We start from the raw sequence: 26,655 nt of genomic DNA, 5'->3' as shown, positions 1-26,655 counted from the left end.
CCAATTTAGTTTGATCTACATCAACTTTCGGTTTCAATACACTAGAAATTAGCAGCGCAGGGTCTTCTTGGTTTGCCAGTGGACTAATGTGGATTAATTCAAACACATGGAGGTCCACCAAGGAAAAGGTACAATTAACAGACATTTAATATCTTTTATTTACCAACTAATATTAATAATACAAAGCACACTACTGTTGCTTCAAATATTATGGGTATGTGCTGGCAAGGAAGTCTATATAAAAGGGTGCTTGTGTCAGGGTTAAAATATAACTAACGTTACCATCTTTATTTCCAAACTTTCAAGAAGGGAAGAGCTCTCCTACAACAAATCAATGCAATCTCTCAGTCTTCTGTCTTGGATGGTATGTAGGCTATGTTACCTGATAATGTTTATAATGCCATTTATCTATCACACCTGTTAAAAATAAATGTATTAAACTAAGCTCTTGCAGTGTGACATGCTACATTGTTCACCTGTTTCTAGATGTAGGAATTGATGATGCTCAAGTCTTTACTTTGACCAGAGAGGATCTGAATGAGCTTTTTCCAGGTATTAAGAACTTTCAGCTCAGAAGGACGATTATGGCGCTTATCACGGACACGGTGAAGGTAATGTCTTTGGTCAAGATGCTGGTGGAATTGAACTTAAGTGGCCCTCCAAAAATATTTGCACACTGAAGTTACTTCTAAAAGTTTAGGATAGGGGTCACCAAACTCGGTCCTGGAGGGCCGGTTCCTGCAGAGTTTAGCTCCAACCCTAATTAAACACACCTGAACCAGCTAATCAAGGTCTTACTAGGTCAGGGATCCTCAAATCTGGCCCACGAGATCCACTTTCCTGCAGAGTTTAGCTCTAACCCAAATCAAACACACCTGAGCATGCTAATCAATGTCTTCGGGATCATTAGAAAATCACATGTAGGGGAGTTTGATCAGGGTTGGAGCTAATCTCTGCAGCGCATTGGCCCTCCAGGGCAAGATTTGAGGAACCCTGTACTAGGTATACTTCCAGGCAGGTGTGAGGCAAGTTGGAGCTAAACTCTGCAGGACACGGCCCTCCAGGACCGAGTTTGATGACCCCTGGGAGTTTCGTGGTATTAGATAACAAGATATCATATCTAACCAACAAGTACCAAACTATATTTTGGATGCATGTTTTAGGCCATTTGCTCCAAACTGAAGTTCAAACGGGGGTAGTTCATCACTTGTGGAACATGTTCCACTAACATTTGACAACCAGAAGGTGTGCAAATATTTAATATGAATATACTTCAATATTAATATATTGTGACTTTTTGGGGTAATCTTATATATTTAACAGTAAAAGGTCATGTTACAGAAACCAAATACAATGTAAATTGAGTAAATTGCATGCATATGGGCATGCTCCATAAATTGCATTTGTTTATATAATAGATAATTGAGTATTCATCTGTAATTATTCATTATTTGATTCTTAAAAGGATTCGCTTCGACCTGGCCCAGAAACGTTTGCCGGTGCACTGGAGCATTTAATGCACAAAAACAAAAGCAGTGAGTTACTTATGACTTACAAATCTACCATTTTCAGTTGTAGCAGAGAACCAAGGGAGTTCACTTTGTAAAAGGCATGCTTCATAGTAGTCTTACGACTTTTTCCTAGATGATGCCGCTGTACAGGATGTTTTGAAGGAGTCCCTTCGAGCTTTTAGAGAAGTGGAGGATCAGCTCAAAGCAGCACAGGCATCTTTGAAACCGTACATTGAGGTCTTGAACAGTTTCACTGAGGCATCAGCTAGACAAGAGGACTGGGATACAGAGGGAACATCAAGCAGGAGAAAATTTCCAAGCTCATTCCAAAAAGATTTGACCCCTCCAACCATACAGACTACTTTTGGTGAGTAAGAGTTAGAGTACATGCCCTTTCATCCAAGTGCTCAAAACCACATTTTTTCAAATTTAACTTTGTTGTAAGAATAAGAGATTAGAAAAATGTATTTTTGCATTATTACAGTGGAGTCCTGAAATTAGAAAGCACTAGTGAAAGTGTTTCCATTTAGCATTTTTCTAAAATAATAGTTTTTATTACAAACATAATTTGAGTAAAAAGTTGAATTGAAAAACCTTAAATATTTCAATTAATAATTAAACTCGTCATAACTCAAGGTTAAAATGAAATTAAAAATCAATGTGGTCTCACAATTTTGGGCCCCCACTTTTCATACCCCCCCCCCCCCCCTTTTTTTTTTTGCAGAGCCTTCAGTTAGAGTGCTTCCACTTGTGTGCGGTCAAACCTTGGGAACGGACAGGCACATTCTTGCACAACTTAAGGGGGTTAGAGAAAGTGAATTACGGGACTGTCAGTTGATACTGGTCTTCTGTCCTGTGGTCTCACGAGCTGGAACTGACATTGAAGAAGCACTGAAGAAAATTTCAGGTAATTATTAATTAAAACAATGTTCAACTAGTTTTCACATCACATCTTAATATTGTATTTGAGAGGAAAGTAGCTAATTTTTGTTAAGGTTAATGTCAATATATCAACCAACATGATATATACAGGTTTCATTGAAACAAATAATGGTTCAAGTCTGCAAATTAGTCTTTCATAGGTCATTAGCCCTTCATACTTGCAACATCTTGAACTTTAGACGATTTAAAATGTAATTCTAATGTTAAGTTATTCTTTACGGGGAAAAAATCATTTGGTTTGTCTTCACAGCTGATAAACCAGCAGTACTGGTGACAATGCACCATACCTTCAACCCTAACTACGTGTGCCCCAGCTTCAATGTAGCATCATCTCAAGTGAACATTGTGGAACATGTTAATGTGCTCTTCCATGACTCGTACCATGGTCTTCTTGGGTGTCCAGCAAATAATAATGCAATGATCAAACTTCAGTCTGTCTTAAACTGGTACAAGTAAACAGTCTTGCATCAAATGCTTTAACTGTCAAACGTTGAAAATGACAATTCAATGTATTTGTTATATGGTCATATAAGTGGACAAAAATAACAAGCCTGCTAATAAACATTTAAGACTGGCGTGTTGATTCCAAAAATTTTATATATTCAGACAATTTTATCACAATTTTTTAAGAAAGCCAATAGCAGGAACATTAGAAAAACACCTTTTTCATCAATGCTCTGATATCAAACCATAATGCTTTCAAGTTCTCACCTTCATGTAGGCACATTTAAATTCATGTACATCTCACACATCAGAGACGTCATCCCTCATCCATCATTAATATCCTAGCTTTTTAAAATGGATTAGGACCAAGTAGTTGTGGTAGTTTTACAAGCTAAAACAAGCGAGCTTGTAGCCAACCTACACTGATAACACGTAAGTGACTGTAGCAGGTGCATCAAAACCTGCGCTGATTACTGAGCTTTTCTTTCAGGAACTTCCCTTTATCATACTTTGGCCAATATTGTGCACAATATTCACAAACCGAAATAAGAAAAATAAACATTGTAATGCTTTCTCAAACAATATACGTATCAGAGTTAATTATACTGATTTAGGGAGACGGCCCTCACAAATGTGGTCCGGCAACCTGGAAAAAACTGTTGGCTTGGTTATGAAATGTTCTACAGCCAATTGCCACGCCTGATGAGTAACCAACTTTCCCCGTTATAGGAATTTCCGTAGGCACACAGATACATTCGTTTGAATAGCATTCTTTGCACCACACGACCATGGATAATCATGGACATTATTTCCCATTAACACACTCAAAAGGGAAAAACAAAAGCCAAAAACATGTATGACGGTACGGTTGGGTCAGTTGAGACAAAAGTGCCGTTCGTTTACATTCGAGTGACTGGCCAGAGCATTTTGTGCTTATCCAAGTTTCTCTTGTTTAAAAAGCCCTGTGTGTCACTGGCTTGGACCTTTCTTCTTATTGCTCCAGTAATTGCTGTAGGCCTCTCTAAACATGTTTTTGCAGCATAGCTTAGCATTCAGGCGGGAGCAGATGAGGAAGGAGCCGCCCATTTTGCGGTGCAGGGAGTAGGTTTCTTCGGGTGGAGGGATGAGGCGCTGTTTCAGCATGACGGGTATGAGGTTGTGGATGCGCTCCGTGGTGCTCTGCAATCCAAAGTCAAATGGCTCTTTGGCAGCAAAAGCCTCACCCAGGATCATCACCGCATCCACGTGGGCGTTCACCATGGCCTGAATGAGGAGAAGAGGTTGTGTTAACATGACTGTCGTATGTGTAGCTTAAAACAAAAATATCTGGTATATACTACCTTAGACTCGTAACCAGTCAAGAACTTCATATCTATGGATCGCTTCAGCACTCCTTCCCGATCGCCATCTGCTGCAGCCTTGATGATCTGTTTTAAAGAGGAAGATACAATCAGTTAAAGAAATAAAATATCCATTTAAATAAATGTTTACTTTCAATTTTATATGTCTTACCTCAATATAAACATCAGTGAAACTCTCATCAAACCCTCTTGTTGCACCAAAGTCCAGCAAAGCAACCTGTGGATTGAAGAACAGCTTGATTATTAAAACAAACAAAAAAAACACACCTAAGAGATGAAGCCAAAACAATATACTTACTTTTGATTTACTGTAACAAAATACTCAAATCAATAAATAAAATCAATATATACATACACTATGGTTCAAAAGTTTGTGGTTGGTAGGAAGTTAATATAAATGTTAAATTTATATGATAAAATGTTGTATGGTATAAATGTAAAGTTTTTTTTAACAGTAATATTGTGAAATACTATTATCATTTAAAATATCTGCAATTTATTCGTGATGGCAATTATGAATTTTCTGTAGTCATTACTCCAGTCTTTAGTATCACATGATCCTTCAGAAATCATTCTAATATGCCGATTTATTGTTCAAAAATCATTTCATATTGTAATTATTATTATATTGCTGCGTAATATTTTTGTGGAAACGGATTAAATTTTTTTTAGAGGAATAGGAAGTTCAAAAGAACAGCATTTATTTGAAACAGAAATATTTTGGAATATCATAAATGTCTTTACTGTCAATTCTGATCAATTTAATGCATACTTGCTGAATAAAAGTATTCATTTCTTTGAAAAATTCTTACTGGCCCCAAACTTTTGATCAGTAGTGTATTTACCTACAACACCAATCAAAGGTTATTAATTCCTATTTTCTACATTTTAGATTAACAGTGAAGTCTTCAAACCTATGATATAACAAATGAAAGTAAGGGAATTATGTCGTGACCAAACAAATGTTTAATACATCAAAACACTCTTATATTTCAGCTTCTTCAAAGACACCAGGATTCAAGCAGGTTTAAAGCAAATTAAGCCAAGTGTGTCTAAACCAGTAGTGTAAATAACCAGGAAAGATCAGTGATAGTGAACATAGCTCTTACCCTGTGGGTTTGTGGATCATAAAAGAAATTGGACCAGTTAGGATCCGTCTGCATGTATCTGAACTCAAACAACTCCCTCAGACACAGGCTGAGGATGTTCTCGCAGATCTGTGCAAAAATAACAAGTATGGTTACTACACCTGCACTGGACTGCTTTAAATCCATAGTATTTATGCTTTAATTAATATGTAGTACTTAGTATAATGTCATAAATCAGTTCTAACTCAAAACAAAAGACTGTTCTATTGCAATGTTTACAAACTACGTAACTGATGAGCATTTAAATCATAGTTGTATGGTATGTTTAAAAATTTCAGTCACATTTATTGCCTTCATGTAAGTCTGCATCATTTCCTCTATTTATGGTTTGATCAGCACAGTTTATAAATTTTTTTAACTGCATTCCTTAATGTTTTTTCTTTTTCGTTTTGGTATGGACATGACCTTGTTTACACTTTGCCCTACTAATGCAATAAAACACTTCCACCACTAGGTGGCGATAATACTTCAGGAAGCTCACTGGCTTCCATACTGGCCACGTTTGAGACCATGTGACTCAGGCATCATAGAATAAATACAATGTGGCCTGATACAATACCAAATTTGAATGTGCTTCTATAACTTGCTAAACAAATGCTATATGCAAATTACTGTAAATAACAGTAGGAGAACTTGAAAGTACTAGAAAGTAAGCTAAAAATATGCTTTCCAGCCCAATAAGGTAGTAACCGATTAATAATCCAATTACAAATAATGTTTTGAATGTTTGTAGATGGATAGACATTGCCCTAACCCACTCATACAGTATTCATTTTATTTGTGAAGGTCTTAAAAAGCCTCAAATTTGATTTAAAAAATCCTGCAGATACCCTGGTAGATGTAATGGTCTGGTTTCACTTCATTTAATTCATTGCAAAACCAGTTTTACCAGCACTGGTGAATACCTCATTTTTCAACTCTTGTGAAAGTCCATCAGCCTGATCCAAGGGAAATCCAGGCACCAGTTCGGTGGTGAGGACGTGCTGGCTGCTGAGTTCGTCGATTACCTCTGGCACGTAGAAGAAGGGATGATCTTTCAGGAGTTCCCTGCCAAAAACCACAAAGCTTCTGAGTCACTGAGCATAAGTCAGCATCTCCGAAAAAGCATGCCACCCCGCACGTGCACCAAAGACAGGGCGTGATGATGAACACACACACACGTCTGCTTCTAAAGGGATGTGGGAAAATCCGAGACTCCATTCTCTGGGTGTGAGGACATCCACAATGAAGCCTAAAACGAGGGTACGTCAGCTTTAAATTATAGCTTGCCAAGTAATAATGGGTACGTCAGCTTTGAAATACAGTCAAGCTAGCTATTTGAAAATGTATCTAGCTACATGAAATTATATATATATATATATATATATATGTATGTGTGTGTGTGTGTGTATGTTAGCTGCACACTTCTGCATTGCAAAGTAATTTTCTTCCTCAATATTTTTAGAAATTCTTAAATCAATGTATGGTATATTTTCTTGAGACACAAAATGGCATAAGATAAAGTTTTATTTTCTGAGAAATTATCAAATTTATTCCCTAAAGTAAGAAAAATATCTACCAATGGGTGAAATTATATATATATATATATATATATGTATGTGTGTGTGTGTGTGTATGTTAGCTGCACACTTCTGCATTGCAAAGTAATTTTCTTCCTCAATATTTTTAGAAATTCTTAAATCAATGTATGGTATATTTTCTTGAGACACAAAATGGCATAAGATAAAGTTTTATTTTCTGAGAAATTATCAAATTTATTCCCTAAAGTAAGAAAAATATCTACCAATGGGCTAGGAAAACTAAACTTCATTCAAAGGGAATTTTTTTTTTATCTCTAATAGCAGACTTTTTTTTTGTTTTAAACATAAAACACACTTAGTTTTGACAAATTTCTTCAAAAATATTATTTTTGCATCTCAAATAAATGTATACTGATTTAAGAACATTTAGATATTTGTACTGGAAAACAAGACAAAAATACTGAATAAGAAAGTAACGTAAACACTACTGAATGATGACTAAAATGAATGATGAATCTTTACTGAACCGGTTCAAGCCTCGCCTTTATTTTTACAATTTATATTATTCTATTACATCCGTGTTTTCTATAAAACTACATTGCAAACACCATTTTAAGAAATCTTTAAATAAAGCTTTACTAACTTGACCAATTAGCAACTGTTTCCAGACTTCAATCTTTTGCTCTTTTCTAATCTAAGTCTACGGAGGACTGATAAGTTGGATAGTTACTGTTAAACTGCATTTAAAACTTTTCAAATAGATTGGAAATATAGATTCTGTGAGGTTATCAACAGTAAATCACAGATAATCTAAAGGGCAACTGTCCAAATGAACCAACTCAATAAAATCAATGGGGCTACCTGACAAAGAGCGGATATTCTAGAAGAAGTGTTTGATTATTTCCTCAGCTCTTTCGGGTGCAAGGCTGTGTTTTACACTACGTCAATACTTGCAGGAAACAAAAGTGTTACATCATTTTGAAAAGAGCTTATCTGCTGAACACTGAGAGTCTCATTGGTCTACTCAAAAGTAAAAGACACATCTCACCCTGAAGGCATGTACGTAACTATATCTCTCTCTTTGAACATGTGTTTCATTCTTCACCCTCCCTGTAAAGTCAGGGTCCCAGTAGAGGACAGGACATAGGGTACGGGCATGTTGTCAATGTTTATTATTAGTGAAAATAGTGTTTATTTTCGTGTGTGTAAACCTTCTTTTCAAAGGCATTATGGTACAGGATAGATTTAGCTTGGGTATGAGGCACATGGCAGTCTTTTAAAGATTTTTTTTTTGGCGTTTTTGACTTTTATTGATAGGATAGTAGTGAGACAGGAAGCGAAGTGGGAGAGAGGGGGAATGGGATCGGGAAAGGTCCACGAGCCGGGACTCGAACACGGGACGCCCGAAGCGCTATGGCGCTACATGTCGACGCGCTGCCCACGAGGCTATCGGCGACGACGGCACATGGCAGTCTTAAATGTCCTGTAGGCCGTCTATGAGCCCACAGCCGCCCGGGATTTTATAGATGGGTAGATTAACGTATAGAATGATGGGATGCTCTGAATTAGCAGTGAGAAAAATGTCTCCCGGTTGTTTTTGTTCACTCACTTGAATTTCCGAGCACACTTGGCTTCCCTTATGTAATCACACTCCAGTGCCAGCTCACGTCGCATCACATCTATCAAATGCTCCGGGAACAGACCTGCACATTCAGACACAGTCAGACATGAGTCAGTAGGTTAGTTCATATTAAAAAAAAAAAAAAAAGATTTGTGTCACCAAGAGGTGGCACTCACAATTTATGCTTCCCTTTTGAAAAAGAAGTGCACTTAAATTGTATTGAGTGTGTGCTTGTAGTGTACTTCAAATCTTAAAAGTATATTTAAAAGAAATTGTACTAGCAGATAATATAATATTATTGAAATAAAGAACCACTTAATGTAGAGCCCTTTATGATGTCAAATTTAAGATTTACTATAAAGTACAATTTGAAGTCATTAGGTTTATTCATCTTTTGTCATGCTTTAAAAAAAATGTTTAAATACATTACAATACAAATTTCAATAGAAATTAAAGTATAATTTAGTTATAAATGCTTGTCAGTACATTCGGCAGTACATCACCATATTTCAAAGACCGTAAAAGAAATTATGAAATTACATTTAAAGATATACATAAGTCCTACTTAAGTGGGTCAAAAAAGCACTCATAAGTTCAAATAACTACATTTAATTGCAATTAAGTGCCTGAAAACAAGTTCATAAGTATATAATTTATTTTTTAAAAGTATGCTAAAATGTACTTGTTTTTCCACAAGGGTTGGCAAGACATTAAAACATATCTTGGGTATCTGGCAAAAAGGAGGATCGACAACATTATGGTGGCATTTACAAGCTTAAATAAAAGTTCAGACTATGTTTGGAGGATTAGGCTTCTCTGACAGCTGAACATTTAACTGGCATTGATCATGCAGCAGTTGACGCTGCTCGTGTGCGTGACTCTGGGGCTCTGACTGGTCACCGTGCAGCCTGAGATCTATCAGCCCACTGAGACTCAACGGGCCCTGAGCTCCCAGTTCTCAGTTTGAAACACACTAAACATAGATCCGAGTGTACTGACACTATGTTCTTGAAAAGAATGGGGTCAATGAAAGTTTCCAAATCAGTGCAATTTCATAAGTTTATTATTTCGACTTACTACGCATGTAAAAGGGATAGTTCACCCAAAAATGAAAATTCTGTCATTAATTACTCACCCACGTTCAAGGTCCGGAAAAGTACCAAGATGATCAACAAAACAGTATTTTCGTAGCTTCGTAACTTTACAGTTGAACCACTGATGTCACACGGACTACTTTGTCGATCATCTTGGTACTTTTCTGGACCTTGAACTTGGTAGTTACCTTGCTGTCTATGGGAGGGTCAGAGAGCCCTCAGATTTCATCAAAAATATCTTAAATTGTGTTCCGAAGATGAACGAAGGTCTTACGGGTTTGGAACAACACGAGGGTGAGTAATTAATGACAGAATTTTCATTTTTGGGTGAACTAACCCTTTAAAATATTCCTAGCCAAAATATTTTAGAGCCTACAAAAATGCACACTACCTTTCCAAAGTTTGGGGTTAGTACAATTGAAGAAAATAATATTACTGTATTAAAATAATCACAAGGGACCGTAAAGAAATGTATTTCACATAAATGATGTTCTTCTGAACTTTCTAGTCATCAAAGACTGTTTCCACTAAAATATTAAGCAGCACAACTGTTTTCAACATTGATAGGAATAAGACATTTTTCTTGAGCTCCAAATCATCATGTTAAAATGATTTCTGAAGGATCATGTGACACTGAAGACTAGAGTAATGATGCTGAAAATTCAATTTTGCCATCACGGGAATAAATTACATTTTAAAATATTGAAACAGAAATTTTTTTTTATTTTAAATTGCAATAGTATTTCAAAATAGCATTCTTTTTTTTTTTTTTATCAAATGCAGCCTTGATGAGCCTAAGAGACTGCTTTCAAAACTCAAACTTTGAAATGGTAGTGTATACTTACTGTAAAAAAAAAAAAAAAAAAATGCATTAATTTTTAAGATTCTAAAACGTCTCTAAAATCAATATTTTCAGGGTGACTGTAGGAACCTTGACAGAAGATGATGTGCAACCTGCATAACAGTGTCTGCTTCTATTACATTACACTAATTTGGATCGGGAAATAACCAGAGGCACCCACATTTTGACACATATGCCATCCACATGCATCCAATAATTGATTTGTCTAAAATTCCAAAAATCAAATGTATGTGTATTCAGATCACCTTCAGGAAGGGCGTTGCTCATGCTCAGGACAGTCATCAGGTTATTCACGTCACTGTTGATGCTCTGTGCGACTCCGGGGTACTGCAGGAACCAAGAGTATGTTACACTGGGCTCAGAAATCATTATGCAGTAGCAGTTCATTTCGTTCAAACCGGTGAGAGCATCAGGCAGTCAGACATGGACTGCTGACAACAAAAAAACACCTCCAGCAAAACAGCCTTGACCTTGTTGAGCACATTTTTGGGGGCTTTCAGAACATTTCAAAACAGTTTGTTTTACTAAAAAAAGTAGAGAGGAGAGATGCCAGACTTAGGTTATCCAATCATAAACATTCAAGTCGATATCGTTTGCAAAAGCAGTTAGCGGTTATTGCTCTTTGGACTTAAAGCAGTCGGTGCTCCAAATTAACCTATTAGAATACTGTTAAAAAAAGTGCATTTTACATGCACATAATAGGAGGAAAGTTTTGTTTGTGATTTTGATGTGGAATTTGCTAACACAAACAAAACAATATACTACTGCTGCTTCAGCTAAATGCTAAAGAAACCGTTCTCCTCTGAATGATGCAACCAACCTGGATTTTCATGGCGACCTCTCGACCGTCTTTCATCCTGGCCAGATGCACCTGACCAATGGAGGCAGCAGCAAAGGGTCTTTCCTCAAACATATCTAGTTTCTCCCTCCAGTTCGGTCCCAGGTCATTGTTCAAGGCTTTCTGCACAGATTAAAAAGCAACAGATGTGTATTTAAAAAAAATAAAATAAAAAAATTAATTTATATGACTTTCAGATGTAAAACATTTAAATATTTTGTAGTTTAAGTAGACGTTACCATCATCTGTTTGATGGGCATGAAGTCAGCACTCTGACGCACACGTTCGAAGATCTTGGCCAGCTGTGGGTTGATGAATGCATCATCTGAAACATTAAACACACATCCAATGTTGACAACAAATGCCAAATGAAAATGATGGCCCAGTTAATAGCTGGTATTAACATCCTTCCTGGGTGATCCGATCACAAGTGCTCAGCAGAAAGATTGGCTATTACATTAACATCAAATGTGTTTCCTGTGACAATGCATTTTAACTATTATTGCAGCAAACTGCTAAACTGCTTGTTAACTATAAAAAGTGTAGATACAAAATCATTTACTATCAAGTTTTAATGTTTTTAAAAAAAGTCTCTTATGCTCACCAATGCTGCATTTCTTTGATCACAAATACATATTGTGAAATATTACAATTGAAATTTTAAAGGTGACATATCATGAAAATCTGGCTTTTCCAGGTTTTAAGTGCTATAATCAGGTCCCCGGTGCATCTACCAACCAAGGAAACGTGAAAAAGATTAACCCAGTAACTTTGTTTTGGTAAGCCTTTTTCTGCAAGCGTCTGAAAAAACGAGCATGTCTGATTTCGCTCTTGCGCTCAGAAAAACTTATATCTGAAGTTTTAACTCATATGGTTTAAAACGCATGATTTCAGCGTGATAAACATGATAATCAGAACCAAAACAGATGTTTTTTAGCAGGTCCAAACTGTAATTGCGCAAGCTCTATTCTGGAAAAGGGGGCGGGGAGCAGCAGCTCATTTGCATTTAAAGAAACAGGCCCGAAAAACAGCGTGTTTCTGCTTCCACTCAAAATAGGCATTTTCAAAATGTTATAATAAATGATCTGTGGAGTATTTTGAGCTGAAACTTCACACATTCTGACACATTCTGGGACCACCAGAGACTTATATTACATATTGTAAAAAGGGGCATAATATGTCTCCTTTAAATAAAAGTTTAATATACTTTAAAATGTGATTTATTCCTGTGATGGCAAAGCATATTTTTCAGTGTAACATGATCCTTTAAAAATCATTGAGAAACTCTGATTAAACTGTGATGTATAAACATGGTAAATATGATGCATGTATAAACATGGTCAAAATCACTGTAAAAAATGGCCTCTCAGGGCTTATTTTTGTGCAAAGGTTCGCTGATATGTGAGCAGGTGTCCCTGTGAGTAGCTGTTGTTTAGGACACATTAGTGTTTACACAAAAAACGTGATGTGGTCAAATGCTTTCCTGACCTTTGAATGTGGTTTGAATGATTGGATCACTTTGCATTTCATGCTGCCCACTTATGATTGGATCACTCAAGCTGATTCCAGGTATAACGGGGGCCTGTTTTTTCTGCTTCACATAAAGTTCTTATATAAAAAGAGTGTTTGCAAATGCCCAGCAATACAAAATAGTCTTGCATTTCATCTTGCTTATTCTTTAATAAATCTGTTGTCATATTGCATGTTTACTGGGCTGCAGTGCAGTCAATCCAAACATGTAAACAGGATTTTAGAGATGGTTTCACAAGAACTAACTGTGTGACAGATGTACGCCACTGTAAACACTCAAGTCTTGAGCCAGTGAGAGAGATGAAAGAAAGGGAGAGAGAGAGAGAGAGAGAGAGAGAGCGCTAAACAACAACTTGCTTGATCCAAACCCAGTGAAATGCAGAACTGCTAGAGTGTTGAAGGCTTCTAGAATCGAAGATTTTCAATTTGACTGCCTCTATGTACATCAAAAGTGACTATTAAAAAAAAAAGCTTATTTTTACAGTTGCCATGGTTTTTATCCTGGTTCACTTCTTTGACCCAGATTAGTCAGATGACCTCATATTTTCTCAGCTGATACTGTCGCTGAGGAATGTGGGCTACTAAAACCCTATTCAGACGGGACAGGTTTTCTAAACTAAATCAAGTTTACTAAATCATATGGTTCATAACCAACATTAGAACAACACTTTAGTTTGGACATGTCTTGATGGGTAATTGTGTGTGTTGTCCTTTCAAAACTTCCTGAGGTGTAGCATATAGGTCACGTTTCTGGCATAGCTGTGGGCTTATTTTGAGCCTTGCCGATGCCAGCACTGTCGCGGTCTTTCATTGCCAGTCGTAGGGATATGCAGCTTACAAAATACTGCCTATCTTAATGAGAATGATGCGGTGCATGAGTCCAGTGCATGAGCAGCGGCCGAGGTTTGGAAATGTCATGCAGGGAGGCCGTGCTACAATAATCTATGTGCTGCATTCTTGATCGGGTGACACAGATGCTTTTGTTCTCGCTTTCCAATACACACTAATGCACACAGAGCGGGGGAAAATGACCTCACATGCCTACCAGAAATAATCAACATATTTGCACAGAAAAGAGAGCCATTTTTGTCACAGAAGTCGTCAGACAATGTTTGAGTTGCTAGTCAATGCAGATAGAAGGATTCAAGGACGTGAGGCAACAACAGGCAACTTTTCAAGAGTTATGAACTGGAAAGCAAATCGTCTCTGTTATCTAGGTTATTTACAGTACAGTTCGACTGGTTAGAAGATGGTGTAACTCTTTTGATAAAAAGATCTTTAGGATCACGAGAACAAACTAATTCAAGTGTGTCCAGACTGGTAGTGTTTGAGGACCCTAAACAGTCAGCAAGCAGAAAAGTTAGCATCCATTTTCCACCACTGAGTGGAAAATAACGCAGGAAGAACGCATGAGGTTATTTTATCTTTAGACATTTGCATATCAGAGAGGAAATAAATCGCATCTCCAATTTCTCTGCACCTTTCTGTAAGAGGATTACAGTCACTCATATCATCAGGCTGTAAACCCAAAACAGGCCTCGATCATGTACCAGCCTAACTTGAGAGCGGCCATGACTTACAACCATCCCAACACTGGAAGCAGCCGTGGGTTATGAATCCTATCAGTCATGGAGGACGCCTCAATGGCCCTAATAAATCCTTGAGGAGTGACCTGGTCTAACGTGGTGACTTGTTATATACAGTACAAACAGCATTCTCTTACCCTGTATACTGAGCATTTGGCCGAGCTTGAGGGCCGCGCCACGCACTTTACACAAAGTCCTGACGATACGCTCCGCATTGGCCTCCGAAAGGAAGGGGCTGTTGTCCAAAACTGCCTTCTTTTCACCTATGTGAAATGACAAGAATCTGTCAACATTTTGGACTGAATATACAACTTAAAGGAATAGTTCACCCAAAAATTAAAATTTCCTGACTGTCAGGCCATCCAAGATGTAGAGGAGTTTGTCGTTTCATCTGAACAGATTTGAGGAAATTTAGCATTACATCACTTGCTCATCAATGGATCCCCTGCAGTGAATGGGTGCCATCAGAATGAAAGTTTAAACAGTTGGTTTATTAAAAAAAAATAAAAATCACAATCCACACAACTTCAGTCCATTAATTAACATCTTGTGAAGCAAAAAGCTGTATGTTTGTGAGAAACAAATCTATCATTAACACGTTTTAACTTTAAATTCACCAACATATTTGTTTAGAACTTACTTGGATTTTAACTTATAAATGGTGCTTGATCTGTGCATATTTCTCTCCTTATTTAGACGAGACAACATTTTTATTGGAGAAAGTATTATGGATAGAAGGCTCATATTTTTAGCCCCAAAGCAATGGTTTGAATTGAAAAACATCTTGAAGAATTTGTGTATTATAAACATGCAGGACTGGATTCATGTGGATTACTTTTGGATTACTGTGATGCTTTTATCAGCTGTTTGGAGTCTCATTCTGACGGCACCCATTCACTGCAGAGAATTCATTGGTGAGCAAGTGATGTAATGCTAAATCTCTCAAAATCTGCTTGGATGAAGAAACAAACTCATCTACATCTTGGATGGCCTGAGGGTGAGTATAATTTCAGCAAATGTATATTTTTGGATAAACTATTCCTTTAAAAAACAAAAATATTCACCACAGTAATGCTTAATGGGACAAATGGATCCGTGTTTTTTATACAGATGTCCAAAAATCTCAGACAACCACTGTATGTGCTATTTGAAACAAAAAAGAGAGTCTGTGTTGCTGAGAACCATTTGCCCATGTAAACAAAACCCCACAAACTATTGGATCGGGGTCTTCATTATCTTTGTGAGGACATTAGTGCTATTCCTGGATGTGATGATGAGGTCAAAGGTAATCATTATCCCGCACGTTGGGTGTCTACACATAGATAAGATCTAGTTACAGGCCGCTGTACTCAGAACACATTTACACTCCGAGTTCCGATATGCAGTCAGACTGACATAATGCAACTCTGTAGATAGCTAAACCATGAAATATCTGCAAATGACCAGTTTAACAGGAATCTAGTATTCTCTTAATGTGCTGAACAAAGCTTCGAGCATTTAGTTGCAAGCAAGAAATGTTTTTAGCATTTTTCAATGACACTTTTCAAATAATTGAAAAGTTTTTAACCCAATATTCAAAATTAACAAAGTAATTTTGAGAATTGGTTATAGGGGAAAAAAACTTAACTAATCTGAAAATTGAGAACATGTTATTACAGCCCTGAAGTCAAAGACCGTCTTTTTAACAAAAAACAAAAACAAAATATAACATCCACAAAGTAAAACGTACTGCATTTAAAGACAACCCTAAATACTAAAAATAAATTAAGCATTAAAAAAAAATGTAATAAAAAGGGACACCAAATAAATTAAATCATATTAAATTAGTTTGCAGAGGCGAGTTATTAAGCTTTAATGAAGATTTCTGAATGCAAAGTAAAATAAAGGAATAAAATAAAATATGTTTGGGTTTATAATCTTTAATTAAAATTTTATGACTTTCTAAACCATCACAACAAAGGCATGCTGCAAATGCTGTTTCACGTTGCCTTTAAACATGCCAAAACAACAGTGGCGGTGTATATGTACGACTAAAGCACTCTCTGTTCCATAAGAAGATTTGAAGTTGAGCTGAGAGATCCTGGATGATGGGAGGGGTGCACATATTTGCATGCACAAGCGGTGAACGAGGTTAAACATTTCAAGAATGAAGGACAAACTTTTAAGAAGAGTACATTTCAATAATGTATTGGCATTTTTCATTCCAATTACACAGATGCATATAAATATTTTAATGGCTCATTTCTACATTAAAATGGCCTCTCAGCCTTGACAGCAGCCTAATTTAAGTGCACTTTAGATCAGGACATGCTGTAAATGTTACTGTGTGTATATTATTATACATACAGTCCAATTTAAGCAAACATAGACAGTCAGAAGAGCAATGGTGCTCTCCTGTCTAAGAGTAAATAATACTGTACACACTCTAGATTTTCAGTACTGCTTGTACTGAAAAATAGGATGAAAAAAAAAGGAAATATCTTTTCACTGCTATAAAGGATGCACACTGGTTAAGATCAGGGTTGCTGTGGGTTCTGGTAGGTAGTGCACATGTGTTTATCATAAATACCCACAATCTCCTTCCAATTCTTTCCTGTCTCCTCACTCACTATCTCTCTGTTAATGAAATGGTTTAAAGTCCAAAAAGAAAACCAACAAAAAAAACACTATGCCAGATAACATCTCAATAATCAATAAAATGTTCTAATCTCACTCACTATCTCTCTGTTAATGAAATGGTTTAAAGTCCAAAAAGAAAACCAACAAAAAAAAACACTATGCCAGATAACATCTCAATAATCAATAAAATGTTCTAAGGAACGTTTTGCTGTTCTGAGAGCAAAACACAAAAGTGACATTTCATTCACTGACATGTTTCACTCAGCAGTGCTAAACCCGGCAGTGCATATACTTTAATGGGTCACACTATGTCTCTCCAGGTGCTATCATGAGAACCAGAATAAAAAAAAAAACTAATAATACATTGTAATGATCCTAATTGTAACCGTACAGTTCAATTCTAGTAGTTAATGCAATTGTCTTACCATTCTTCTCCTCTGATCTCAGGCTTTTCTTTGCCACTTCTGCCAAAGCTCCAATACCCAAACCCACAGCAAGACCTGCAAGAGATTAAAAAACAGAAAGTAAATGGTCCATAAATGTACAGAAGTTAAATACTGAAACAGTCATTATCTCACACCTAAAATCAGCACCATGTAAACAAAACTTTAAAAAAAAAAGAGCTGTATCTCTTAGACTGATTTGTGAAAAATACCCACTACAACACTGGAGCTGTATAATGTCAACTTGACAAAAGGAAACACCAAAATAGCATTTCCAAACCACTGTGATCAGCACACATTTGCTGTGGCAGAGCTGAGAATCAATAACAAGTTTTGGTGCAATCTTCAGTAAAGTAATTTTGTTATTATGCAACACTTCTGCTTTTGATAAATTTGGGAAGGGCTTCAAGTCAGTTGTAAATCAAGCAGTGAAACAAAACCTCAGTGTAAACCTGCAAAAAATGGGGCCGACATGTTCTCACCCTGGTGTTTTTTTTCAAGAAGTATTAACACGCTTTACAGAAACACGTGTAGTTTTGACGCTGACTCGTATCCCGTTAAAGTTTTTCATTAAAACTGCTGGGGAAGTTCTAGGTCAGTTGTGGTTGATGATTAAACAGGTTCCTGTTTTTCTGTCTCTTTATGGCTGCAGGAGTTTAAGCACTACAGGAAAGCACAAGGGCCATGCCAGGGTTCTCAACAACTGCAACATCTGAAGCACTGTACTGCATTTTCTCTTTTTAAAGATAACATTTGCGTTCCATTGTGCATGCATAGACTAATCAACATATTTGCGCAATCCAGGAAGTAAAAGTTCCAATCAAAAAGAAGTATAGGATAAAAAAAAGTTTGGAGTCAGTGAGATTTTTTTTGAAAGATTAAATTAATAGATTTATTCAGGAATAATGCCTTAAATTGGTCACAGTAAAGGCATTTATAAATATTATAAAATATTTCCATTTCAAATAAATGCTGTTATTTTGAAATTTCTATTCAAAGAACTCTGAAAAAAAAACTTTACACAAAAATATTAAGCAGCACAACTGTTTTCAACATTAATATGAAGAGATGTTTCACCAAATCAGCATATTAGAATGATTTCTGAAGGATCATGTGACACTGAAGACTGGAGTAATGGCTGCTGAAAATGTTGCATTGCAATCACAAGAATAAATTACATTTTAAAATATATTAAAGGGGTCATATGATGTTGCTAAAAAGAACATTATTTTTGTGTATTTGGTGTAACGAAATGTGTTTATGCGGTTTAAGGTTAAAAAAAACCACATTATTTTCCACATACTGTACATTATTGCTGCTCCTCTATGCCCCGCCTTTCAGAAATGCGTCGATTTTTACAAAGCTCATCGTGTTATTAGAGCAAGTTTTTTCCATTTGAGATCTATTGCAAAGTCTTAACTATTATAAAGAATATCTCTTTGGGTTTGAGACTTTAGTCTTTGCAACTTTAGGGATCTTATCTATTCACGAACAGCTTGTAACACTCCAAAGAGAAAGAAAAACTTGAAATCGCATCATATGACCCCTTTAAAACAGTCATTTTTAATTGCAATAATATTTCACAATATTACTGTTTTAGTGTATTTGTGATCAAATAAATGCAGCTTTGCAAACATAAGAAATTTTTCAAAAACATTAACCAATCGTACCAACCCAAAACTTTTGAACTACAATTACTACATATACTATTATAGCTACTTATTCTAAATTCAGAAACATCACCATAATATTTGCACATATTGTCAAAGCAGGGCTCTTCTTTTGCACGCTGGCACAGAGTGCTTTAGATGGCTTTCCAATTGCCGATAGCATGACCAAGGACACTACGGGCCCAAGTCTCATATTACAAAAACAGAGGGGTATGCTTCTGAACATAAACACAAGGTAAACAAAATGAACATACTACCTAAAAACAGTTGTTAGAGCACTGATTTAAGGGCTACCTACAGTCACTAAAATTGAGATGAAGAACCACATGAAAGACTGCCAAAGTGGTGGATACTATTCTCAGACACAATTAATCACTATATTTAACTATCCAACGAGAGCCAGAGGAATGGAGCCAGAGAACGGTTGAACTGGATAGCTCATGTCCAGGAGTGAGGTCAAGGTGGGGACAAAGGTCAGATACATCTATCACATTAAAGGGGTCATATGACGTTGCTAAAAAGAACAATGTTTTGTGTATTTGGTGTAATGCAATGTGTTTATGCAGTTTAAGGTTAAAAATACTTTTCCACATACTGTACATTATGGTTGCTCCTCTATGGCCCGCCTTATACTACCTAAAAACAGTTGTTAGAGCACTGATTTAAGGGCTACCTACAGTCACTAAAATTGAGATGAAGAACCACATGAAAGACTGCCAAAGTGGTGGATACTATTCTCAGACACAATTAATCACTATATTTAACTATCCAACGAGAGCCAGAGGAATGGAGCCAGAGAACGGTTGAACTGGATAGCTCATGTCCAGGAGTGAGGTCAAGGTGGGGACAAAGGTCAGATACATCTATCACATTAAAGGGGTCATATGACGTTGCTAAAAAGAACAATGTTTTGTGTATTTGGTGTAATGCAATGTGTTTCTGCTCAAAACTCGCGTTTGAATCATTAGTGGCAAATCCTTTAAATATGAAAACGTACTTACAGGCTGTGAGTCAGAAGTGCCAGACTGTCCTTGCAAAGTTGGAACTGCCCCAACTTTATAGAAACAACCTTTGTGCACAGCATTGTAGGCTACTCTCCCAGATTCAGGAAGCAGTCCAAACATTTGGCCGTTGTTATGCAAATCTTCCCACACAGTGACGTAGACGTGGGGGCGTGTTTAAATGAGGCGTTTTAGGCGGGTGTGGACGAGTCTTAACTTTTTAAAAGAATATCTCTTTAGGTTTGAGACTTTAGTCTTTGCAACTTTAGGGATCTTATCTATTCACGAACAGCTTGTAACACTCCAAAAAGAAAGGAAAACTTGAAATTGCATCATATGACCTCTTTAAACCACTTTAAAATGCGACAACTACATACAAATCACAATATTCAAACACAAATAATGTTTCCTCTAAATTGTCTACTGTTAGTATAAGTCAAAATACTAATAATATTATTACTTTCAACAAATATTCTATTATTAATTAACATTTATTTAAATTCTATATAATTTATTCTTATTTTTGCTGTTGTTAACAATAATAATAAAAAGAGGTCTATTAAAAATAACTGAATAATAATAATAAAATACTTTAATAATGATAACATCAATAAAATGGATGATATCGATAATATTAATGTTAATTAATAATTACACATTTAATTTAATATTTAACAATAATTTGTTGTAATATTTATGGCTGCTCAATTTGCTTAGACGCTATGTAATATTAACACACTCTTGCAAACTGGATGCCACATAAATCATCTTGAATGGACTCAGTATCTTTGATCCCTAGAAGACATAAACACTTGTCAACACATTCCTATTATAAATTCACACAAGCCCAAAATGCTTCAGTGGCTTAGAGAATGTTGAATGCAAGTACCCTGTCATATGTACAGGTCACTGCAAGTATACACATATGGGCTTGTAGTAAACAGGTGTCCAAAGATGTTTTCTTGTAACGGTGGTGGATAAGAGTTCAATCTGATAACAAGGATTCCAACATATCACCCAGCATGCACAGTGCACACACACCAATAGCAGATGAGAGCAGATATATGTTTAACGTCTCAATTATTGCACGTCAGTGGAAAACTAGCGTGCAGCAAACCTGTGACAGAGAGTTACTGTGACCACCAGTGTTTAATTTTCCCATGTGACAGCACTTTTCACTCCAAGCCCTCGGCTATATCCATCCATTTGCTGCCTGCAACTGTATTCAGCACTAGTCTTCTGAGAAATCACTGATAGACTGTCATTTGAAGAACAAAAGCGGGTAAAGTTACACACCAGAATGGGACGCTCTATCTCAGGGGAAACAGGTGATGCACATTCCCAGACTGGTTAAGCTCTGTCCCATAATCCAAAGCAGGGGCAGCCACAGTCTACGATATTACTGGTTAAAAAAAATGCAGATTAACCTTGAGCCCTCAATCTGGCACTGACATGCCGTTTGAGGAGAGAGACACAGCTCTCTTGAACAGGCCTTAGATCAGAGCATGAATAACAACAATACCAGAAAGGACAGCAGTCTGGAAAGCCAAATATACCAATCCAGAAACAATGTCTTTCAGAATTAGACAACACATACCAAGTCTATTTGATATATTTGGTGGCAACACAGGCTGTGCAAAATCTGAAGGGGACTCGTGGTCTTGTGGCCTTCGCTTGTTGGTTTGAATGCACCATGCAAAAGCAAAGGTTTTCAATTACCAATTGCATTGTAGAAATGCCCTAATTAGTGTAATCCATGCTTAATTTATTCCTCCAATGAAAGAGTCCAGTAACAGGAGAGTTAGTAAGTGTAAAATATTAAACTAGCCATGTGAACTTAATGTCTGCTCACATGAGGGTCAATAAGATTTTAAAGATTTAAATTAATAGTTCACCCAAAAATGCAAATTGTCATCATTTACTCACCCTCTACTCTTTCCAAAACGGTTTGAGTTTCTTTCTTCTGCTGAACACAAAAGAATGTTTGTAACCAAACATTTGAAGGTAGCCACTGGCTTCCATAGTATAGAAAAAAAATACTATCGAAGTCAATGTCTACCGTTAACTGTCTGGTTACCAACATTCTTCAAAATATCTTTTTTTTTGTGTTCAACAGTTGAAAGAAATTCATACAGGTTTGAAACAACTTGAGAGTGAGTAAATTATGACAATTTTCATTTTTGGGTGAACCCTCCCTTTAATACTTATATTCAGCAAGGATGCATTAAATTGACCAAAAGTGACAACAGTAAATACATTTATAATGTTAAGGATTTTTATTTCAAATAAATGCTGTTCTTTTGAACTTTCTATTCATAAAAAAAAAAAAAAATCCAGAAAAAAAAGTATCCCAGTTTCCACAAAAACGTTAACTGTCTGGTTACCAACATTCTTCAAAATATCTTTTTTTTTGTGTTCAACAGTTGAAAGAAATTCATACAGGTTTGAAACAACTTGAGAGTGAGTAAATTATGACAATTTTCATTTTTGGGTGAACCCTCCCTTTAATACTTTTATTCAGCAAGGATGCATTAAATTGACCAAAAGTGACAACAATAAATACATTTATAATGTTAAGGATTTTTATTTCAAATAAATGCTGTTCTTTTGAACTTTCTATTCATAAAAAAAAAAAAAAATCCAGAAAAAAAAGTATCCCAGTTTCCACAAAAATATTAAGCAGCTCAACTTGTTGAAAATGTTCACGAGCACCAAATCAGCATATTAGGATGACTTCTGAAGGATCATGTGACACTGAAGACTAGAGTAATGACTGCTTAAAATTCAGCTTTGCATCACAGGAATAAATTACAATTAAAATATATTCAAATAGAAAATTGTTATTTTAAATTGTAATAAAATTTTTCACAATATTACTGTTTCACAGTATTTTCGATCAGATAATGCAGCCTTGGTGAGCATAGGTGACTTCTTTCAAAAACATATTAAAATAATCTTACCAGCTCTACATTTTTGAACAGTACTGTACGTACATATACATAAATATATAATAATTTTAGTAACCTTACCTCCAAAATTCACTAGTCTCCCAAGCCGTGTGACCGGTACCTTCCGCTCTCTTGCTCTTTCACTAAGCTACATAAAGAACAGACATACTATAGACAGTTGTGGAGAACAAGACGCATTATCAGTGCTTCAATGTGTTATGATTCCAATTACAAAGTATCTTTTTTTTTTTTTTTTAAGTACTATTTTCTTAACTTAAAATTATTATAAATTCTGTGATTTGTTTGATCGCTCTAAGACTACATAAAAACAAAAGTGGTGTTTAGTGGTCATATGTGTTAGCGTACTCCTAATACAAACTTTTACTGATACACAGAAAAATTTTATTTTTATTTTTTTGCAGCAAACTGCACTCTTCAAAACATTTCATGGGGTCTTCAATAAACTGCAACCAACTACTAACTTTAGGGTTAACAAGTAAGTTGCATTGCCACTATTATTATCCTCTGTAATGCATGACATATATAGGTAAAACAATTGTCTATTTACTCATGGGTGATGAAGGATTGGAAAAGGTCACCTGTACCATTTGTTTATGTGGTTTGGAGCCGTTTTGCTTCGCCTCCCTGGCTTTTTCAATGTCCTCAGCTGTGATGCCTCCCACAGAAGAGTGATCCTGGTGATAGGATCGTGTTTGTCCGGTGAACTGGCTTGTAGGGTCCTTGTAACCTTCGAACAGCTTTGACTTTCCTGAGGCCTGGCTGTATGTGTGCGCAGCACCTGTGTTAGCGTCCCTGAAAACTGAATCACTGTCCAAACCTCCATGTGCTTTGCTCTCAAAGTCCTCCTCTGAAGCTGTGAAGTCATACTTGGAGTCCACGTCTGTGTTGAAATCAGAAACACTCTGCTGGCCACCTGTGAACTCCTAAAAAAAAAAATTAAATAAATAGATGAACATCTTTTAGTTATTTCATGTGCTTTCCCACAGCTGAAATAAACAAATGCTGTAATTAATGCTATATTGTAAATAGAGGCATGGCTAAAGGGTGCTATTAGACACGGGCCGGTTGCATAAACTGCTTAGACTAGGGTGCAGTAGGAGATCTTGGAAAATGCTAACTTTAGCCTGATAGCACTGAAAGCCAACGTCCCACCCTCCCTGCAATCGCCGTCCAAAGCCACGCCCCCTGAACGCATGTACGCTCACAGATCAGAATACCAGAAACAACATTACTACAATAGGCTACATCAGCGGTTCCCAATTCCAGTCCATGTTCCGAAGTGAAGTAAACTTCAACGGATTTCCCCCGCTCAGGGAGTAGGGAGTGACTTTTCAGGACATTACCCCATGTCCCCACTTTTCAAAACGCTTATAAATCACACAGAATGGAGTGTATTGAAAATCTGAAATAGCAGAAAGTTTCCTGTGAGGGGTAGGGTTGGTGTAGGGCAATAGAATATACGGTCTGTACAGTAGAAAAACCATTACGCCTATGGAGAGTCCCCACAAGGATAGCAAACCAGACAGTGTGTGTGTGTGTGTGTGTGTATGTGTGTGTGAGTGTGTGAGCGAGTGTGTGAGAGTGTGTGTGTGTAATGTAAAGGAAAAACATTTTTAAAAAATGTTTTATATCTGAATATCAGTCAGTTTGTGTGTCCCTCACTCATCACCATTGCAAGGGTCAATGCACAAAAAGAAAATAGGAAAATAATGAATTATATCTATATTTTAAACCTTTTTTTAAATTAAACTATTTCCTATGCAGATTATAAATGTAACATTTTCCCCTTTAAAAGATGATTTTATCTTTTTGACATTACATTTAAAGTGGTAACATCACAAAATGTTTTGACCACAATGGTTCAAAATCAAGTTTCATTGTCTTTATCAGCATTTCATTAGTATTACACTTCATCTCTACAGGCTTAATAGTTAAAAAAAAACAATTTTTTTAAAGATGCACATATAGTCCTTGGAACAAACCATAAGAATAATGACTGTAATAATGTGGCATGTTTACTAGTTAAGCTGTTATTGAAATGTTTACACTAATGTTCAACCCCAAGACATTTTGAATGGGTTATTAATTATTTATGGGCTAACTAACTAAATCATAATGTGTTATTTATTACAAGGTACTTCCAGAAACTCACATATGCATAAATAATTAACATCATATTGACAGTACCAGAATTTGCTATTATCTACTGTAAATTATATGAATCCCAAATGTACTGTGATGTGTTGAAATAATGGATGGGTTAGTGGCGATAGCAGTGCTGTTAACACATATATTGGTTTGGTTTGGTTAAAAATAGTTTAAAAATCAACTACTAAAAAAAAAAATCTGAACAATCTGAACATGAGGGCCTATTGTGAGGTGAGAAAATGTGTTTTCTTCAAAGTTCGGCAATTACATTTAAATAATAAAACTAAATAATACCAAAAACACTGAAACTGTTCAGCTTTAATGGCACTGTTTCCTGTGAATGACCCACATACTATACCAGTTTAGAAGACTTTCCTGATCTAAAATGTCATTGAAAAGAAACAGAAAGAGTTTAGTTCAGAAGTCGGAGTCAACAATCTAAAAAAAAGATGATTTTTTTATATATATAAAAGGTTTAATTTAGCGAAAGAGAGAAAGCAGTCTTGAGCAGTTTGTCTGAAAGTGCAGAAGATTGGTGTGGAAAAGCTGATGAATTTCTCGGCCAATCTTTCAAATGCTCTAACAATTGCTCGCGGCAGTCAGTAATTTCAAGCCCTACGTTTGTTTTCTGGTTTCACTGGCGTCGTTCTTCATCCGTTTCAATCGTAATTAGATGGAATCGTTCGGTTTGGCTATGAGGAAGCTTCCAGAGTCTGGTTAGTCACAATACAACAGTAAGATTGTGAACATACCTGAGCAATGTTCAAGGTCTAGAGCATTGGAGGAGGAGGATGGGCGGGGCAAGACAGGACAGAACAAAAATAAAGGAAGAAAAAAAAGAAAACACAAATACAGTGACTAGGAGGCCAGCTCCAAGTAACCCTGTCAGTCAAGCCAAACCACACCCCCAGAGACAGGTACGAGAGGGACAGGTGTGCGATACTCCCTACCAGACAGCAGGCGCAGGTGCACTCGCGCGAGAGAGAGAGCAGAGCAGAGCGAGAAAGAGAGAGACTGCCTGAATGACTGATCGCATCCTCCATCAGGTTAAGTCATATTCATGAAAAAAAAAAAAAATTAGTCTGTGATGTTCTAAGAGTAATGTTGTCGTAATATCCTAATATTTTTCAATGTTTAAGGGTAACGTATTCCCTTATGACTGCTGTCAGTGCTATAAAGTGAAGCATCAGCTTCAGCTTTTCCCCCTGTCGTTTATTCCAAACGTCACTGATGTCACTGCAGCTGCTGGCAGTTCCAGATAGCTCCGCCCTTGCGCCATAGCTCGTGACCGGAAGAGTAGAGGAGTTGTTTTGAGGGGGAGAGGACGCTAACGTTATTCATTAAAGAT

The 26,655-nt window shown here is 36.5% G+C and overlaps 2 protein-coding genes and 1 long non-coding RNA gene across 3 annotated transcripts in view; 2 read left to right on the top strand and 1 right to left on the bottom strand.

The window, feature by feature from the left end:
- The first annotated feature begins 40 nt into the window (after positions 1-40).
- Positions 41-3,028, top strand: LOC107716634 (uncharacterized). The gene is made up of 7 exons (XM_016523130.1): positions 41-128; positions 307-364; positions 487-611; positions 1,466-1,535; positions 1,645-1,878; positions 2,236-2,418; positions 2,704-3,028. Exons 1-7 carry the CDS (start codon positions 87-89, stop codon positions 2,907-2,909), a joined length of 918 nt encoding a protein of 305 aa, XP_016378616.1. The 5' UTR covers positions 41-86; the 3' UTR covers positions 2,910-3,028.
- Positions 3,029-3,099: 71 nt separating this feature from the next.
- The window catches only part of LOC107716623 (atypical kinase ADCK3, mitochondrial), a 43,030-nt gene continuing 19,474 nt past the window's right edge, over positions 3,100-26,655 (bottom strand). Inside the window, exons 3-15 of the mRNA XM_016523120.1 lie at positions 23,744-24,082; positions 23,220-23,286; positions 17,502-17,576; positions 14,595-14,720; positions 11,581-11,666; positions 11,324-11,464; positions 10,749-10,830; positions 8,536-8,629; positions 6,312-6,453; positions 5,368-5,475; positions 4,410-4,475; positions 4,238-4,324; positions 3,100-4,160 (exon numbers count right to left, since the gene is read on the bottom strand). Coding sequence (XP_016378606.1) covers positions 3,867-4,160; positions 4,238-4,324; positions 4,410-4,475; positions 5,368-5,475; positions 6,312-6,453; positions 8,536-8,629; positions 10,749-10,830; positions 11,324-11,464; positions 11,581-11,666; positions 14,595-14,720; positions 17,502-17,576; positions 23,220-23,286; positions 23,744-24,082 — 1,707 coding nt within the window. The 3' untranslated portion in view covers positions 3,100-3,866. The remainder of the gene's footprint in view (positions 4,161-4,237; positions 4,325-4,409; positions 4,476-5,367; positions 5,476-6,311; positions 6,454-8,535; positions 8,630-10,748; positions 10,831-11,323; positions 11,465-11,580; positions 11,667-14,594; positions 14,721-17,501; positions 17,577-23,219; positions 23,287-23,743; positions 24,083-26,655) is intronic.
- On the top strand, positions 5,501-16,841 carry LOC107716644 (uncharacterized). The gene is made up of 3 exons (XR_001637235.1): positions 5,501-5,906; positions 15,619-15,621; positions 16,830-16,841. It is a non-coding gene; the product is annotated as an uncharacterized LOC107716644 (long non-coding RNA).

This window comes from Sinocyclocheilus rhinocerous, unplaced genomic scaffold (assembly GCF_001515625.1).
Source record: "Sinocyclocheilus rhinocerous isolate Xijiao unplaced genomic scaffold, SAMN03320098_v1.1 scaffold1874, whole genome shotgun sequence".
Lineage (NCBI taxonomy): Eukaryota > Metazoa > Chordata > Actinopteri > Cypriniformes > Cyprinidae > Sinocyclocheilus > Sinocyclocheilus rhinocerous.
Note: the sequence above shows the minus strand (reverse complement) of the source record. Positions and strands in the feature narration are given on the sequence as shown.

Coding starts and splice junctions, on each gene's coding strand:
- LOC107716634 (XM_016523130.1), top strand. CDS start 87: ATGTGGATTAATTCAAACACATGGAGGTCCACCAAGGAAAAG. Junction 1,536..1,644: donor AATGCACAAAAACAAAAGCA/GTGAGTTACTTA, acceptor ACTTTTTCCTAG/ATGATGCCGCTGTACAGGAT. Junction 2,419..2,703: donor AGCACTGAAGAAAATTTCAG/GTAATTATTAAT, acceptor TTGTCTTCACAG/CTGATAAACCAGCAGTACTG.